General features: G+C 47.9%; 2 protein-coding genes across 2 annotated transcripts; one reads left to right on the top strand and one right to left on the bottom strand.

Annotated features, from left to right (window-relative positions):
- Positions 1-3: 3 nt before the first annotated feature.
- Positions 4-8,613, top strand: LOC117970750 (phosphatidylinositol 4,5-bisphosphate 3-kinase catalytic subunit alpha isoform-like; the record flags this gene model as incomplete). Its single annotated transcript, XM_059019223.1, has 9 exons — positions 4-137; positions 864-1,035; positions 1,573-1,679; positions 2,267-2,381; positions 3,071-3,150; positions 3,580-3,750; positions 4,520-4,637; positions 5,498-5,649; positions 7,311-8,613. Coding segments are annotated over 9 exons (1,335 nt in total), but the record flags the coding sequence as incomplete, so codon positions are not given.
- A 277-nt stretch (positions 8,614-8,890) lies between these two features.
- LOC131728010 (transferrin receptor protein 2-like) lies at positions 8,891-15,255 on the bottom strand (the record flags this gene model as incomplete). Its single annotated transcript, XM_059019222.1, is given in 6 exon segments — positions 8,891-10,972; positions 12,415-12,555; positions 13,476-13,703; positions 14,083-14,167; positions 14,744-14,820; positions 15,188-15,255. Coding segments are annotated over 6 exon segments (842 nt in total), but the record flags the coding sequence as incomplete, so codon positions are not given.
- Positions 15,256-17,933: the final 2,678 nt, after the last annotated feature.

The raw sequence follows: 17,933 nt of genomic DNA, 5'->3' as shown, positions 1-17,933 counted from the left end.
CCTCTCATCCCTCTCTCCTCTCCTCTCTCTCAGGTGTTGAAGTATGAGCAGTACCTTGATAACCCGCTTGCTCGCTTCCTCATCAAGAAAGCTCTGACCAATCAGAGGATAGGACACTTCTTCTTCTGGCACCTCAAGTGAGTGTGAGAGAGTGAGAGAGTGACTGTGAGTGAGAGAGTGAGAGAGTGACTGTGAGTGAGAGAGTGACTGTGAGTGTGGGAGAGTGAGAGAGTGACTGAGTGTGAGAGAGTGAGTGTGAGAGAGTGTGGGAGAGTGAGAGTGTGTGTGTTGTGTGTGTGTGTCTTGGTGTGTCTGTATTAATCCCTGTGTGTGTGTGTCTCTGTGTGTGTGTATGTGTGTGTGTCTCTGTGTGTCTGTATTAATCCCTGTGTGTGTGTGTGTGTGTGTGTGTGTGTCTCTGTGTGTCTGTATTAATCCCTGTGTGTGTGTCTGTGTCTGTATTAATCCCTGTGTGTGTGTGTCTCTGTGTGTCTGTATTAATCCCTGTGTGTGTGGTGTCTCTGTGTGTCTGTATTAATCCCTGTGTGTGTGTGTGTGTGTGTGTGTGTGTGTGTGTGTGTGTGTGTCTCTGTGTGTCTGTATTAATCCCTGTGTGTGTGTGTGTGTGTGTGTGTGTGTGTGTGTGTGTGTGTGTCTCTGTGTGTCTGTATTAATCCCTGTGTGTGTGTCTGTGTCTGTATTAATCCCTGTGTGTGTGTGTGTGTGTGTGTGTCTCTGTGTGTCTGTATTAATCCCTGTGTGTGTGTGTGTGTGTGTGTGTGTGTGTGTGTGTGTGTGTGTGTGTCTCTGTGTGTCTGTATTAATCCCTGTGTGTGGGACTCTGTGTCGCCCCCTGGCTGCAGGTCGGAGATGCACAACAAGCCGGTGAGCCAGCGCTTCGGGCTGCTGCTGGAGGCGTTCTGCAGGACCTGCGGGATGTACCTGAAACACCTGAACAGACAGGTGGAGGCCATGGAGAAACTCATCAACCTGACTGACATCCTGAAACAGGAGAAGAAGGACGAGACGCAGAAGGTAGAGAAAGAGGACAGGGAGAGGGGGGAGAGGGGGACAGGGGGAGAGGGAGAGGGGGACAGGGAGAGAGGGAGAGGGGGACAGGGAGAGGGGGAGGGAGAGGGGGAGAGGGGGGGGACAGGGGGACAGGGGGAGAGGGAGAGGGGAGACAGGGGAGAGGGAGAGGGGAGAGGGAGAGAGAGGGGAGAGAGAGGGGGGGACAGGGGGAGAGGGACACAGACACACTCGTGCTAATCTCTGCAGTGCACTGTGTTTATGTTATAATCTCTGCAGTGCACTGTGTTTATGTTATAATCTCTGCAGCGCACTGTGCGTCTCTCTGTCTTTCTGTCTCTCTCTGTGTGTTTGTGTTATAATCTTTCTAGGACCACTGTGTGTGTCTCTGTGTGTCTGTATCTCCGTGTCATAATCTCTATAGTAAACCCTGGTCATGTCAAAGCCGATGCCTCTCTCTCTCTCTCTCTCTCTCACTCTCTCTCTCTCTCTCTCTCTCTCTCTCTCTCTCCCTCCCTCTCTCTCCCTCTCTCTCTCTCTCAGACCCAGATGAAGTTCCTGGTTGATCACATGAGCCGCACTGACTGCATGGAGGCCCTGCAGGGCTTCGTGTGCCCTCTGAACCCCGTGCACCAGCTGGGCAACCTAAGGTACCCCGGGGGGTCACACCAGCTGCATGTCAACCCTCCCCCCGCCCTCCCCCCCGCGCTTTCCAATCAGCATACTGTGCATTTAAACAGGACCATGGTTTGTGTATTAATCTGCTTTCACCAGACCTCTCTGTGCTTCCCTATGCTTTACCACCCCTCTCTCTGCTTTACAATGCTTCCCTATGCTTTACCAGACCTCTCTGTGCTTTACAATGTTTCCCTATGCTTTACCATACCTCTCTGTGCTTTACAATGCTTCCCTATGCTTTACCACACCTCTCTGTGCTTTACAATGCTTCCCTATGCTTTACCATACCTCTCTGTGCTTTACAATGCTTCCCTATGCTTTACCACACCTCTCTGTGTTTTACAATGCTTCCCTATGCTTTACCATACCTTTCTGTGCTTTACAATGCTTCCCTATGCTTTACCAGACCTCTCTGTGCTTTACAATGCTTCCCTATGCTTTACCAGACCTCTCTGTGCTTCAACAATGCTTCCCTATGCTTTTACCAGACCTCTCTGTGCTTCACCATGCCTCCCTGTTGTTCTCTGCGTCTCTCTCTCTCTCTCTCTGCAGGCTGGAGGGAGTGCAGGATCATGTCCTCAGCGAAGCGGCCTCTTTGGCTGAACTGGGAGAATCCAGACATCATGAGCGAGCTGCTGTTCACAAACAACGAGATCATCTTCAAGAACGGAGACCGGTGAGGAGAGAGGAGAGAGAGGAGAGAGGAGAGAGGAGAGGAGAGAGGAGAGAGGAGAGGAGAGAGGAGAGAGAGGAGAGAGGAGAGGAGAGGAGAGAGAGGAGGGGAGAGAGAGAGGAGAGAGAGGAGAGAGGACAGAGGAGAGAGGAGAGGAGAGGAGAGGAGAGAGGAGAGAGGAGAGGAGAGAGGAGAGAGAGGAGAGAGGAGAGGAGAGGAGAGAGGAGAGGAGAGAGGAGAGGAGGAGGGGGAGAGGAGGGGAGAGGAGAGGAGAGAGAGGAGAGGAGAGGAGAGCAGAGAGAGGAGAGAGGGGAGGAGAGGAGAGAGCAGAGGGGAGAGAGAGAGGAGAGAGAGGAGAGAGGGGAGGACAGGGGAGAGAGAGGAGAGAGGAGAGAGGAGAGAGGAGAGGAGAGGAGAGCAGAGAGAGGAGAGAGGGAGGAGAGGAGAGAGCGGAGGGGAGAGAGAGAGGAGAGAGAGGAGAGAGGAGAGGAGAGGAGAGGAGAGAGGAGAGGAGAGGAGAGGAGAGAGGAGAGGACAGGGGAGAGAGAGGAGAGAGGAGGAGAGAGGAGAGGAGAGAGGAGAGGAGAGGAGAGCAGAGAGAGGAGAGAGGGGAGGACAGGGGAGAGAGGAGAGAGAGGAGAGGAGAGAGGATCTCTGAACTCTGATCTCTGACCTCTGATTCGTGTTCCAGACCTCAGACAGGACATGCTGACCTTGCAGATCATCAAGATCATGGAGAATATCTGGCAGAACCAGGGCCTGGACCTCAGGTACTGTCCATCGGGTCGGGTCTACTGGGGCAGCCTGTGCTGTCCTTACAGAAAGCTCCTACACAGCTGTATCACCTAGAATTTTAGGATTGAGACACAATTTAAAAAAAAAAACAAACTATATGAACAGAATTTAGATCTCTTATTATTTAACATCGTGTTGTAATCAAAGAAACTACAAAAAGAAAAAAAAGTCTACCGGAAGCCATAATAGCAGTTCAGTATTATTTCATGTTAGATTTTCAGAAATGTGACATTTTTTCAATTTTTCGTTGTACGAGGAAAACCACACAGCGGTGTGTGATTCAATATGTTAACGTAACATTATTCAGCAGGTTTCATTCGACTTTATGAAGCAGAACGTGTTCATTCTATAGGGGGGGGTGTGTGTGCAGCTGTGTGTCTGTCAGCATTGCTTCCTCTCTATAGGATGCTCCCCTATGGCTGCCTGTCTATAGGGGACTGCGTGGGGCTGATCGAGGTGGTGAAGAACTCTCACACCATCATGCAGATCCAGTGCAAGGGGGGCCTGAAGGGGGCGCTGCAGTTCAACAGCAACGCCTTGCACCACTGGCTGAAGGACAAGAACCGTGGGGAGGGGTGAGTGTGGGGCAGCCCACCCCGAGGGGGGGGGGGGGCAGTCAATTCTCACTGATCGCACGTTAACGACCCCCCCACACGCGGTACTTTTAGTAAAATATCAGGGTCTAAGTGCTGTATATTATAAAGACATTTCAGAGGGCTGGATCGCATCAATATCAGGGTCTAGTGCTGTATATTATAAAGACATTTCAGAGGGCTGGATCGCATTAATATCAGGGTCTAGCGCTGTATATTATAAAGACATTCCAGAGGGCTGGATCACATCAATATCAGGGTCTAGTGCTATATATTATAAAGACATTTCAGAGGGCTGGATCGCATCAATATCAGGGTCTAGTGCTGTATATTATAAAGACATTCCAGAGGGCTGGATCGCATCAATATCAGGGTCTAGTGCTATATATTATAAAGACATTTCAGAGGGCTGGATCGCATTAATATCAGGGTCTAGTGCTGTATATTATAAAGACATTTCAGAGGGCTGGATCGCATCAATATCAGGGTCTAGCGCTGTATATTATAAAGACATTTCAGAGGGCTGGATCGCATCAATATCAGGGTCTAGCGCTGTATATTACAAAGACATGTCAGAGGGCTGGATCGCATCAATATCAGGGTCTAGTGCTGTATATTATAAAAACATGTCAGAGGGCTGGATCGCATCAATATCAGGGTCTAGTGCTGTATATTACAAAGACATGTCAGAGGGCTGGATCGCATCAATATCAGGGTCGCTGTATATTGTAAGGCTGTCTCTCCTCCTCAGCTATGACTGCGCTATCGATCTCTTCACTCGGTCCTGTGCTGGGTACTGCGTGGCCACTTTCATCCTGGGCATTGGAGACAGACACAACAGCAACATCATGGTGAAGGAGAACGGGCAGGTAAGAGAGAGACGCACTGAGAGACACTGAGAGAAACTGAGAGAGACACTGAGAGAGAGACACTGAGACACAGAGAAAGAGACACAGAGAGAGACACTGAGAGAAAGAGACAAAGAGAGACACTGAGAGAGACACACAGACACAGAGACACTGAGAGAGAGAGACACAGAGACACTGAGAGACACTGAGAGAGAGAGACACAGAGGCACTGAGAGACACTGAGAGAGACACTGAGAGACACTGAGACACTGAGAGAGACACTGAGAGACACTGAGACACTAAGAGAGAGAGACACAGAGACACTGAGACACTGAGAGAGACACAGAGACAGAGAGACACAGAGACACTGAGAGAGACACTGAGAAAGAGATAGAGAGAGAGACACTGAGAACACAGAGACACTGAGAGAGACACACAGAGACACTGAGACACTGAGAGAGACACACAGAGACACAGAGACACTGAGAAAGACACAGAGACGCTGAGAAAGCGATAGAGAGAGAGAGACACTGAGAGACAGACACAGAGACACTGAGAGAAAGTGAGACACAGAGACAGAGGGAGAGACACAGAGACACTGAGAGAAAGTGAGACACAGAGACAGAGGGAGAGACACAGAGACACTGAGAGAAAGTGAGACACAGAGACAGAGGGAGAGACACAGAGACACTGAGAGAAAGTGAGACACAGAGACACAGAGACACTGAGAGAAAGTGAGACACAGAGACACTGAGAGAAAGTGAGACACAGAGACAGAGGGAGAGACACAGAGACACTGAGAGAAAGTCAGACACAGAGACAGAGGGAGAGACACAGAGACACTGAGAGAAAGGCCCCAGTAAAGCCCGTGTCTCTCCTAGCTGTTCCACATCGATTTCGGACACTTCCTGGACCACAAGAAGAAGAAATTCGGGTACAAGCGGGAGCGGGTCCCCTTCGTCCTGACACAGGACTTCCTCCTCGTCATCAGCAAGGGGGTCCCCGAGTGCACCAAGACCAAGGAGTTCGAGAGGTACCCCGAAACAGCACCCCCTGCCCTCTCAGACTATTCACTTGAAACAGTGTTTAAACTACCTCTCTGTGCTTTACAATGCTTCCCTATGCTTTACCAGACCTCTCTGTGCTTTACAATGCTTCCCTATGCTTTACCACACCTCTCTGTGCTTTACAATGCTTCCCTATGCTTTACCAGACCTCTCTGTGCTTTACAATGCTTCCCTATGCTTTACCAGACCTCTCTGTGCTTTACAATGCTTCCCTATGCTTTACCAGACCTCTCTGTGCTTTACAATGCTTCCCTAGGCTTTACCAGACCTCTCTGTGCTTTACAATGCTTCCCTATGCTTTACCACACCTCTCTGTGCTTTACAATGCTTCCCTATGCTTTACCAGACCTCTCTGTGCTTTACAATGCTTCCCTATGCTTTACCAGACCTCTCTGTGCTTTACAATGCTTCCCTATGCTTTACCAGACCTCTCTGTGCTTTACAATGCTTCCCTAGGCTTTACCAGACCTCTCTGTGCTTTACAATGCTTCCCTATGCTTTACCACACCTCTCTGTGCTTTACAATGCTTCCCTATGCTTTACCAGACCTCTCTGTGCTTTACAATGCTTCCCTATGCTTTACCAGACCTCTCTGTGCTTTACAATGCTTCCCTATGCTTTACCACACCTCTCTGTGCTTTACAATGCTTCCCTATGCTTTACCAGACCTCTCTGTGCTTTACAATGCTTCCCTAGGCTTTACCACACCTCTCTGTGCTTTACAATGCTTCCCTATGCTTTACCACACCTCTCTGTGCTTTACAATGCTTCCCTATGCTTTACCAGACCTCTCTGTACTTTACAATGCTTCCCTATGCTTTACCACACCTCTCTGTGCTTTACAATGCTTCCCTATGCTTTACCATACCTCTCTGTGCTTTACAATGCTTCCCTATGCTTTACCACACCTCTCTGTGCTTTACAATGCTTCCCTATGCTTTACCACACCTCTCTGTGCTTTACAATGCTTCCCTATGCTTTACCAGACCTCTGTGCTTTACAATGCTTCCCTATGCTTTACCAGACCTCTCTGTGCTTTACAATGCTTCCCTATGCTTTACCAGACCTCTCTGTGCTTTACAATGCTTCCCTATGCTTTACCAGACCTCTCTGTGCTTTACAATGCTCCCCTATGCTTTACCAGACCTCTCTGTGCTTTACAATGCTTCCCTATGCTTTACCACACCTCTCTGTGCTTTACAATGCTTCCCTATGCTTTACCACACCTCTCTGTGCTTTACAATGCTTCCCTATGCTTTACCACACCTCTCTGTGCTTTACAATGCTTCCCTATGCTTCACCAGACCTCTCTGTGCTTTACAATTCTTACACCTCTCTGTGCTTTACAATGCTTCCCTATGCTTTACCAGACCTCTCTGTGCTTTACAATGCTTCCCTATGCTTTACCACACCTCTCTGTGCTGTACAATGCTTCCCTATGCTTTACCATACCTCTCTGTGTTTTACAATGCTTCCCTATGCTTTACCACACCTCTCTGTGCTTTACAATTCTTACACCTCTCTGTGCTTCACCATACCTCTTCTATAAGGGTTAAGGTATCTGAATTAGACCCTCTGCCTCCCTCCTCCCCTCCCCTCCTCTCTCCTCTCCCCTCCTCCCCCTCAGATTTCAGGAGATGTGCTACCAGGCTTACCTGTCGATCCGGCAGCACGCCAACCTCTTCATCAACCTCTTCTCCCTGCTGCTGGGCTGCGGGATGCCCGAGCTGCAGTCCTTCGATGACATCGCCTACCTGCGCAAGACCCTGGCCCTCGACAAGAGCCAGCCCGAGGCCCTGGAGTACTTCAGCAAGCAGATGAACGATGCCCACCATGGAGGCTGGACCACCAAGATGGACTGGATCTTCCACACCATCCGCCACATGCCCTTGTCCGAGAGCGGCCACGACTGACCGGGGCCCGCGGGCAGAGAGCCGTTCGATCCAGTCCTGGTTTTGCTAGGAGCTTGATCAGCCACAGTGTGTGTGGGTAGCAAGCTCAGGTGCGTCTTAACAGGGATCGGAATCAGACTCCCGTCACACAGCTGTGCGATCCAGTCCTGGTTTCAATAGGAGTTTAATAATAAGACACACCTGAGCTTGTTGCCTAGACACACTGGGGGCTGATCAAGCTGGTAGTAAAACCTGGAATGGATCACACTGCTGTGCAGCGGGAGTCTTATTCCCATCCCAAATATTCCTTTGACTGCGGAAGTGTTTTTTGGGGGAGCTTTTTATAACCCCTTTCGTGCACAGCAATATTATCTCTGGACCTCCTTATAAAGGAGCAGTACCCAGGGCTTTAAAATCCATTCTTACCTCTAGCAACATTATCCCCTTTGTCTTCCTTATAGCAACATTTATTATCACTGGGCACCTTTTAAAGGAGCGCTTTCCAGGGCTTTAAAATCTATTTTCTTACCTCTAATTATTAACGCTAGCAAATTCCCCCCACCCCACCCCACCTCACCCCAGTTATAATCAACTGCGTTGGACAACAAAAAACTCGATTCATCACCAGCACCCCCCCCCCTCCCCCCCCCAGGAGACAACACCCTGGCTACGCCTCTCACCCCCCTCCCCCCTCCCCCCTCCACGACCCCAACCTCAGCTCCGCTCACCAGCACGAGCAACATTTGCACTGCCTGCCCTTTTAAAGGAGTTGTAATCGTGACTTTAAAACCAGTTGCCTTTGACTGCCAGCATCGTCACACAGAGCTAGTAAGAGGTAAGAAACTGGGTTTGATAATTCATTACAGTCGTTGATGAGATATATATATATAGATTTTGCTCGCTGGTTGGCGTTCCTTTGATTAATGTGCTGGGTTTTGACCGGGTTTGCATTTGCTCAGCGATATCCTTTGTATTGTATCAATATAAACTCTTGTTATTTTTTGGGGGGTATTTGACAATTAAATGTTTCTGACAAAACTTTTCTGTGCCGACATGTGATCCTTCGGCTTCAAATCGATTGATTATAATGAATTGATGACTCTCTTCTATGTCAGATACTAACAGGATCCCCCCCCCCCAGTGCGTTCTGGGAAGTGTAGTCCTGCTGTGAGAGGCACCTGAGACAGGTAAAACGTCCCAGAATGCATCGGGGGGGGGCTGGTCGCGATGACATCACGATCACGTGACCCAGCGATTATTAAAGCTTCCAGTTCCTGAGGTCGAGGAGCAGACAATAAATAGAGAAGGGTGAAAGTTTCAATGCTGTAATATATTTATTTATTCAGACACTTCAGAGCAAAACACAGCAGCAACACAGAGGCAGGTTAGTATCGTTTCAACAATAAAACTGAACAGGGGGGCTTCTGAACCCCAGGGCTAGTGTGAGTCTGTAACCCTGCTCAAACTCCTGGCTCCTGATCATTTCAATATTAATAATAATAACAGACTTCATTGAGGGGAGCTCTGAACCCCAGGACTGGGTGCAGCAGCAGCAGCAGGGCTAGTGTGAGTTTGTAACCCTGCTCAAACTCCTGGCTCCTGATCATTTCAATATTAATAATAATAACAGACTTCATTGAGGGGAGCTCTGAACCCCAGGACTGGGTGCAGCAGCAGCAGCAGCAGGGCTAGTGTGAGTTTGTAACCCTGCTCAAACTCCTGGCTCCTGATCATTTCAATATTAATAATAATAACAGACTTCATTGAGGGGAGCTCTGAACCCCAGGACTGGGTGCAGCAGCAGCAGCAGCAGGGCTAGTGTGAGTTTGTAACCCTGCTCAAACTCCTGGCTCCTGATCATTTCAATATTAATAATAATAACAGGCTTCATTGAGGGGAGCTCTGAGCTCTAGGAACAGCGGAGTAAAAAGCTTACAAACAAATCAAAGGCACGCCCACAAATCAGTAATCAATAATTGTAATTATCAATAACGACAATAGTAATAAATTATGGGACTCACTGTTCCCGATAATATACTGAGTTTTCCAGTTCCCTGAAAAGTCTTACTGGTGCTGCTGGTTTCCAATTAACAAACTGGTTTGGCAGCGTACTGTGACGTCAGAGGAGAGGTGATGAGGTCACACGAGGGGGGATTGTTATATAAATGGGGTTTTGTGATGTCATACAGCACTGCCCTGTGTACAGCACAGTCAGGCTCTGCCCTGCAGACAGCGGGCAATGCCAGCGCACCAGACTTTATATAGACACCATGCTGCAGTTCTACCGTGACCTCATTGCTTCCGATTGGTCCTCCAGCTGTGCCCCGCCCACCTGCCCTCTGACATCACTTCCCATTGTTAGCAGATGCTGCTTTTTGATTGGACGACAGTATAACTGTCATAATTATGGAAGGCACTGCTCCCGATAATTACTCTACATCGGAAACGGCTTCATTATCACAATAAAAAAGAATCACGTGATCAGCCACTGAGGAATTAACAAGCAATTAACAACAGAGCCACCAGGGGGCACTGCGGCAGCTACCAAACTACACAGAACAGAATCACAGTACTGCAGGAAATTACACTGCACAAGATTACACACACACGCACACACACACACACACACACACACACAGACACACACACAGACACACACACACGCGCACAGACACGCACACACACACACACACAGACACAGACACAGACACACACACACACACAGACACAGACACACACACACACGCACAGACACACACACACAGACACAGACACGCACACACACACACACAGACGCAGACACACACACACACACAGACACACACATGCAGACACACACACACACACAGACACACACACACAGACATACAGACACACACACAGACGCAGACACACAGACATACAGACACACACACAGACATACAGATACACACAGACACACACACATAGACATACTTAAACACACACAGACACACACACAGGCACACAGACACACACGCACACGGATACATACACAGATACACATACAGACACACACAAACACACACAGACATACAGATACACACACACTTACACACACACACACACTGTTACACACACACTGTTACACACACACTGACACACACACGCACACACACACACTCTCCTCCTCTCTCTAGAAGGCGTTGTCGATGTCCCACACCTCCCCGCTCAGTGCGTTTGCTGCCCCCTGCAGGGTCCAGGTGAGCAGTGCGAGCTGCCTGCGGAATCTGGCCTCGTCGAAGCGGGCGGGCTCGTCCCTCAGCAGGGCCACGTGCTCCCGCAGGGCCCCCAGCGTGTGGGGCCCCCGGCCGTGCAGGATGTGACGGAACGGCGTCTCCGTCGCGGACACGTACGGGGACAGGAAGTAGAACTCCACCTGGAGCAGGAGAAAACAAAAACGACAAAAAAACCAAATCAGATCGCAGGGAGGAACGGGAGACTCGGGGGTCCAGTTAGAGAGAGAGGGCTCGATGATACCAGGAGGTTCAAATCCCGGCTCAGCCACTGACTCCCTGTGTGTGTGTGTGTGTGTGTGTGCGTGAGTGTGTGCGTGTGACCCTGAGCAAGTCTCTTCACCTCCTTGTGCTCCGTCCTTCGGATGAGACGTCAAACAAACGAGCTCCTATTGGAAGTGACTCTGCAGCAGCAGTTGTTGATGATGCAGAGTTCACCCCCCTAGTCTCTGTAAGTCGCTTTGGATAAAAGCGTCTGCTAAATTACTCATTAATAATAATAATAATAATAATAATAATAATAATAATAATAATAATAATAATAATTATTATTATTATTATTATTATTATTATTATTATTATTATTATTATTATTATTAATAAAAAGCCAATCAAAACTAATAATTATTAGCACTGCAGCAGATGGAAATAAGACTCCTTCTGTTGCACAGCAGTGCGATCCATTCCAGGTTTTACTACCAGCTTGAATAGCCCCAGTGTGTCTAGGCAACAAGCACAGGTGTGTCTGATTATTAAACTCCTAGTGAAACCAGGAATGGATCACACTGCTCTGCAATGGGAGTCTTATTTCCATCCTTGGCACTATACCAAACGCTGGTCTGCTTGACTCAGTTTAGTTTCAATAACACTGATGAAGGCACTAGAGCCCAAACGCTGGTCTGCTTGACTCAGTTTAGTTTCAATAACACTGATGAAGGCACTAGAGCCCAAACGCTGGTCTGCTTGACTCAGTTTAGTTTCAATAACACTGATGAAGGCACTAGAGCCCAAACGCTGGTCTGCTTGACTCAGTTTAGTTTCAATAACACTGATGAAGGCACTAGAGCCCAAACGCTGGTCTGCTTGACTCAGTTTAGTTTCAATAACACTGATGAAAGCACTAGAGCCCAAACGCTGGTCTGCTTGACTCAGTTTAGTTTCAATAACACTGATGAAGGCACTAGAGCCCAAACGCTGGTCTGCTTGACTCAGTTTAGTTTCAATAACACTGATGAAGGCACTAGAGCCCAAACGCTGGTCTGCTTGACTCAGTTTAGTTTCAATAACACTGATGAAGGCACTAGAGCCCAAACGCTGGTCTGCTTGACTCAGTTTAGTTTCAATAACACTGATGAAGGCACTAGAGCCCAAACGCTGGTCTGCTTGACTCAGTTTAGTTTCAATAACACTGATGAAGGCACTAGAGCCCAAACGCTGGTCTGCTTGACTCAGTCTAGTTTCAATAACACTGATGAAGGCACTAGAGCCCAAACGCTGGTCTGCTTGACTCAGCCTCTTCTAGTTTCAATAAGGCTGATGAAGGCTCCTGCCTGGCTGCCTGTCCCAGTCTCCGTGCTCCACTCACCCTCGTGATCCTCATGTTGTACAGACGCACCAGCCTCTCGTCGCTCTCGTCGCTGTTCAGGATGGCTCTGCGCAGCTCGTCCGCGGCGCGGTTATAATCCCCGCGAGCGGAGAAGATCCACTGCAGGGTCAGACCGCGGGACTGAGGGGAGGGGAGAGAGAGGGGGGATGAGTTTCTGCGTCTCTCTGTCTCTGTGTGTGTGTGTGTCTCTGTGTATCTCTCTCTGTGTGTCTCTCTCTCTGTATCTCTCTGCGTCTCTCTGTGTCTCTGTCTCTCTGTGTGTGTGTCTCTCTCTCTGTCTCTCTCTCTGTCTCTCTCTCCCTCCCTCTCTCTCTCTCTCCCTCCCTCTCTCTCCCTCTCTCTCTCTCTCTCAATTCAATTCAATTCAATTCAAATTCAAATTCAAAAATGCTTTATTGGCATGACGAGAGCGCTCAGGTATTGCCAAAGCTTTTATAATACAAAACAGAAATAATAAAACGGAAATACAATTACAGAACCTAACAAACACAAAAAACCATTGTTCCCTTCCCTTTGAACAATATAACTCCCTCCCTCCCTCCTCATCAACAGTAACCCATGGTCATGTATGCAGGGTGTCACACACTGTCCCTTCTCTCCTTCTCTCTCTCTCTCTCCCTCTCTCTCTCTCAATTCAATTCAATTCAAAGTGCTTTATTGGCATGACTTATTTTCCACAGTGTTGCCAAAGCAAAATACATACATATTATGAACAGATGCATCTATATACAAACAAGGAACAATGGTAACAAAATAATAATAAATAAAATAGAAGATAAATAATAATAATACAGAAATTGAAATATTGAAATAATGATATTGAAACTATTAAATTGTGCCGTCACTGTGTGCCCCTCAGGTTGTGGCAGGTGGCTACATATTTGGCAGCCAGTGGAGCTGTGTGTCCCTCCCCTAGGAGGACAGCAAGTTTCTCTGAGTCTGCCATTTGTCTGAAAAGAGGATATTTTTCTTGTATTTTAATGAAGAATGATTCTCTGATATGGCTGTATTTTATACATCTCTCTCTCTCTCAGTCTCACCTGCAGCTCCTTGCTGTACTTGTTTAGCTGTGCGCTGAACTGCAGGGTGCTCTCGCTGTAGCACGAGTACTCCAGGGGCAGGATGCGGTCGTGGGCAAGTCTGAGCGCCATCAACCCCGCGATCTCCGCGGCCGCACGGCCCAGCACCCCCAGCCTGCCCTGCAGCGCCACCTGCAGGTTCTCAAAGGTATCCAGCTCCGTGTTGAGGAAGGGGTACGGGCGGGAGTCCTGGGGGGAGAGAGAGGGACACCCCGATAACACAACCGACACCCCGTCTCCCTCACTCTCTCTCACTCTCTCTCATGCTCTCCCCTTAACCTTTACTCTCACTCTCTCTCCCTCACACCCCCCTCTCTCCCTCTCTCCCTCACTCCCTCTCACTCTCACTATCTCTCGTGCTCCCCTTAACCTTTACTCTCACTCTCTCTCCCTCACACCCCCCTCTCTCCCTCCCTCTCTCCCTAACTCCCTCTCACTCTCACTATCTCTCGTGCTCCCCTTAACCTTTACTCTCATTCACTCTCTCCCTCACTCTCTCACACCCCCCTCTTTCACCTTCCCTCCCTTCCTCTCTCGTCCTCCCTCTCCCTCTCTCCCTCTCTCTCACCTCTGTGAAGCTGATCTCCATCGCTGGCACGCCCCCAAATGCAGTGAAGCTGTAAGCGCCACTGTTCAGAAACAGGGCTCTCACTCTGTGGGGTGAGAGGACACTCTTATTAGAAACAGGGCTCTCACTCTGCGGGGTGAGAGGACACTCTCCCCCCCCCTCCCCCTCTCTCGTTATTCTCTGTGTGCTCCTCCTGTCTCTATCCCAGCTTCACTCTCATGTTGACAGAACAGCCCAGGTCCTGACATGGACCCTGGACTCTCATTTTAAACAAATACTAACAACAGGCTGAGCTCCGTCCGTTCGGCCATCCATCTGTCCCTCCCTCCTTATTATCTGTCCTCTCTCCCCCCCACCTCACTCCCCCTTCTCCCTTCTCTCTCTCTCCCTCTACCTCCCCCCTTGTCTCTCTCTCTCTCTCTCTCTCTCTCTCTCTCTCTCTCTCTCTCTCTCTCTCTCTCTCTCTCTCTCTCTCTCTCTCTCTCTCTCATTCAAATTCAAACGTGCTTTACGGACATTGACTACATTAGCGGTCTTGCCAAAGCAGTTACAAAGCACACTTTACAATATAAAACCCCATCATGAACATCAATACAAGCACACGTCGCTTCTCCCAGTTCTCTCAGTTCTCCCAGTTTGCCCAGTTTGGGGCTGTACCTACATCTCGCTCTTCCAGTGTCGTCCCTGTCTCAGCAGCTGGGAGTGGATGGTCTGTCCCGGGTGTTTGGGACTGTCCACCTGGAGAGACAAACAGCACAGGTCCATCACTGCGGGCAGGAGCTCAGAGGAGCAACAGTCTCCAGGGGAATCTACAGCTCTGGTCAAAAGTGTTGCATCACCTTACAGAATGAACTGATTCTGCTTCAGAGAGTCGAACGAAACCTGCTGGATAATGTTTAATGTTTTGAAATCTAACATCATGAAATACTACCGTACTACTGTTATTATTATTATTATTATTATTATTATTATTATTATTATTGTTATGATGATGATGATGATGATGATGATGATGATGATGATGATGATGATGATGATGATGATGATGATGATGAGGGCTCTCGTGTGATCGCTGCACTGGTATGTGCAGTCTTGCTGTACTGACCTGTTTGATGACTCCCTCGATGAGGTTAGCCAGCAGGGGGCTTGTGTAAGCAACGAAGCGGTCATCCCCTTCATTATTATACAAGGAGCAGAGAGAAAACAAACAGCGGTGCGGTCAGTACTAACAGCACCCTCAGAAAAGAGCACCCACCCATGCTTTTACTATGCATTTACTATAGTTTACTTTTAAAGAAAATAAATGCTTTACCACACCTCTCTGTGCTTTACAATGCTTCCCTATGCTTTACCAGACCTCTCTGTGCTTTACAATGCTTCCCTATGCTTTACCACACCTCTCTGTGCTTTACAATGCTTCCCTATGCTTTACCAGACCTCTCTGTGCTTTACAATGCTTCCCTATGCTTTACCAGACCTCTCTGTGCTTTACAATGCTTCCCTATGCTTTACCAGACCTCTCTGTGCTTTACAATGCTTCCCTATGCTTTACCACACCTCTCTGTGCTTTACAATGCTTCCCTATGCTTTACCAGACCTCTCTGTGCTTTACAATGCTTCCCTATGCTTTACCAGACCTCTCTGTGCTTTACAATGCTTCCCTATGCTTTACCACACCTCTCTGTGCTTTACAATGCTTCCCTATGCTTTACCACACCTCTCTGTGCTTTACAATGCTTCCCTATGCTTTACCACACCTCTCTGTGCTTTACAATGCTTCCCTATGCTTTACCAGACCTCTCTGTGCTTTACAATGCTTCCCTATGCTTTACCAGACCTCTCTGTGCTTTACAATGCTTCACTATGCTTTACCAGACCTCTCTGTGCTTTACAATGCTTCCCTATGCTTTACCAGACCTCTCTGTGCTTTACAATGCTTCCCTATGCTTTACCACACCTCTCTGTGTTTTACAATGCTTCCCTATGCTTTACCAGACCTCTCTGTGCTTTACAATGCTTCCCTATGCTTTACCACACCTCTCTGTGCTTTACAATGCTTCCCTATGCTTTACCAGACCTCTCTGTGCTTTACTATGCTTCCCTGTGCTTTACCAGACCTCTCTGTGCTTTACAATGCTTCCCTATGCTTTACCATGCCTCTCTGTGCTTTACAATGCTTCCCTATGCTTTACCAGACCTCTCTGTGCTTTACAATGCTTCCCTATGCTTTACCAGACCTCTCTGTGCTTTACAATGCTTCCCTATGCTTTACCACACCTCTCTGTGCTTTACAATGCTTCCCTATGCTTTACCACACCTCTCTGTGCTTTACAATGCTTCCCTGTGCTTTCACTGTGCTTTATTACACTTTGATGTGTTTTTACTATCAGGAACTATTATAAGGGATATTCACTATATATATTAAATATGCCATATGTAGCGGATACTTGCCAATCCTGGGCGGAGGTTCTGGAGCGGAATGTCCAGTTTGAATTCCTTACTGGTCCCCCCCGTCCCAATAAGAGTGATCAGCGGCGTGCTGAAGGTCCCGGACTGGGGGGGGTGGGATGTGACCAGGGTGACAGTGTACTGCACCATGACCTGCAAGCAGAAAGACACGTCAGTCCAATTCAATGCAAGGCAATGCAAGTCAATGCAAGTCAATGCAAGGCAATGCAATTCAATGCAATTGAATGCAATTCAATATAAGCCAATGCAATTCAATTCAATGCAAGTCAATGCAAGTCAATGCAAGTCAATGCAATTCAATATAAGCCAATGCAATTCAATTCAATATAAGCCAATGCAATTCAATTACAGCAATTGCTCTACAAATAGTAGCTTCACCCCCATTGTAGCTGCCCTGTACTTGTGCTACCATCTCCCGTTGCAGTGCCCCTGTCTGACTGCGTTGCCCCTGAAGCCCACGTTGTTAATCATAGTGAAAGCACACAGACAGCATAACAGCTCAGGTCTCAAAGCCCATCCGGGCTCACATTTCCAATGCAAATTCAGCGCTGTTACAAAAACCCTCGCATGTAAATCTCAGAGGTGAGTCGCTGCAGTTCAGATCCCGTGACCAGGATCGGCACATCCACAGTGTAAACACCCAACCGCAAGATCCCTGTCTCTCTGTCTCTGTTATTAGTTTATTTAGCAGACGCCTTTATCCAAGGCGACTTACAGAGACTAGGGTGTGTGAACTATGCATCAGCTGCAGAGTCACTGACAACTACATCTCACCCGAAAGACGGAGCACAAGGAGGTTCAGTGACTTGCTCAGGGTCACACAGTGAGTCAGTGGCTGAGGTGGGATTTGAACCGGGGACCTCCTGGTTACAAGCCCTTTACTTTAACCACTGGACCACACAGCCTCCTATGTCTGTCTCTCTCTCTCTCTCTCTCTCTCTCTCTCTCTCTCTCTCTCTCTCTCTCTCTCAATTCAATTCAATTCAATTCAAAGTGCTTTATTGGCATGACTTATTTTCCACAGTGTTGCCAAAGCAAATACATACATATTATGAACAGATGCATATCTATACAAACAAGGAACAATAGTAACAAAATAATAATAAATAACATAGAAGATAAATAATAATAATACAGAAATTGAAATATCTCTCTCTCTCTCTCTCTCTCTCTCTCTCTCTCTGTTATTCAAAATAACATTTAAAAAAAAAGTCTATACCGGAAGCCATAATAGCAGTACAGCAGGATTTCATGTTAGATTTCGAAAAGTCTCATTTTATTTTCATTTAGTTTTTTTTTTATTAAATGCAGCTGTTTACGTATGTGGGAACGCCACAGAGCAGCATGCAATTCAATATATTAACGGAATATTATTCAGCATT

Source organism: Acipenser ruthenus, unplaced genomic scaffold (genome assembly GCF_902713425.1).
Source record: "Acipenser ruthenus unplaced genomic scaffold, fAciRut3.2 maternal haplotype, whole genome shotgun sequence".
Classification (NCBI taxonomy): Eukaryota; Metazoa; Chordata; class Actinopteri; order Acipenseriformes; family Acipenseridae; genus Acipenser; species Acipenser ruthenus.
The sequence above is the reverse complement of the archived record's forward strand: the minus strand, read 5'-3'. Positions and strand labels throughout refer to the sequence as shown.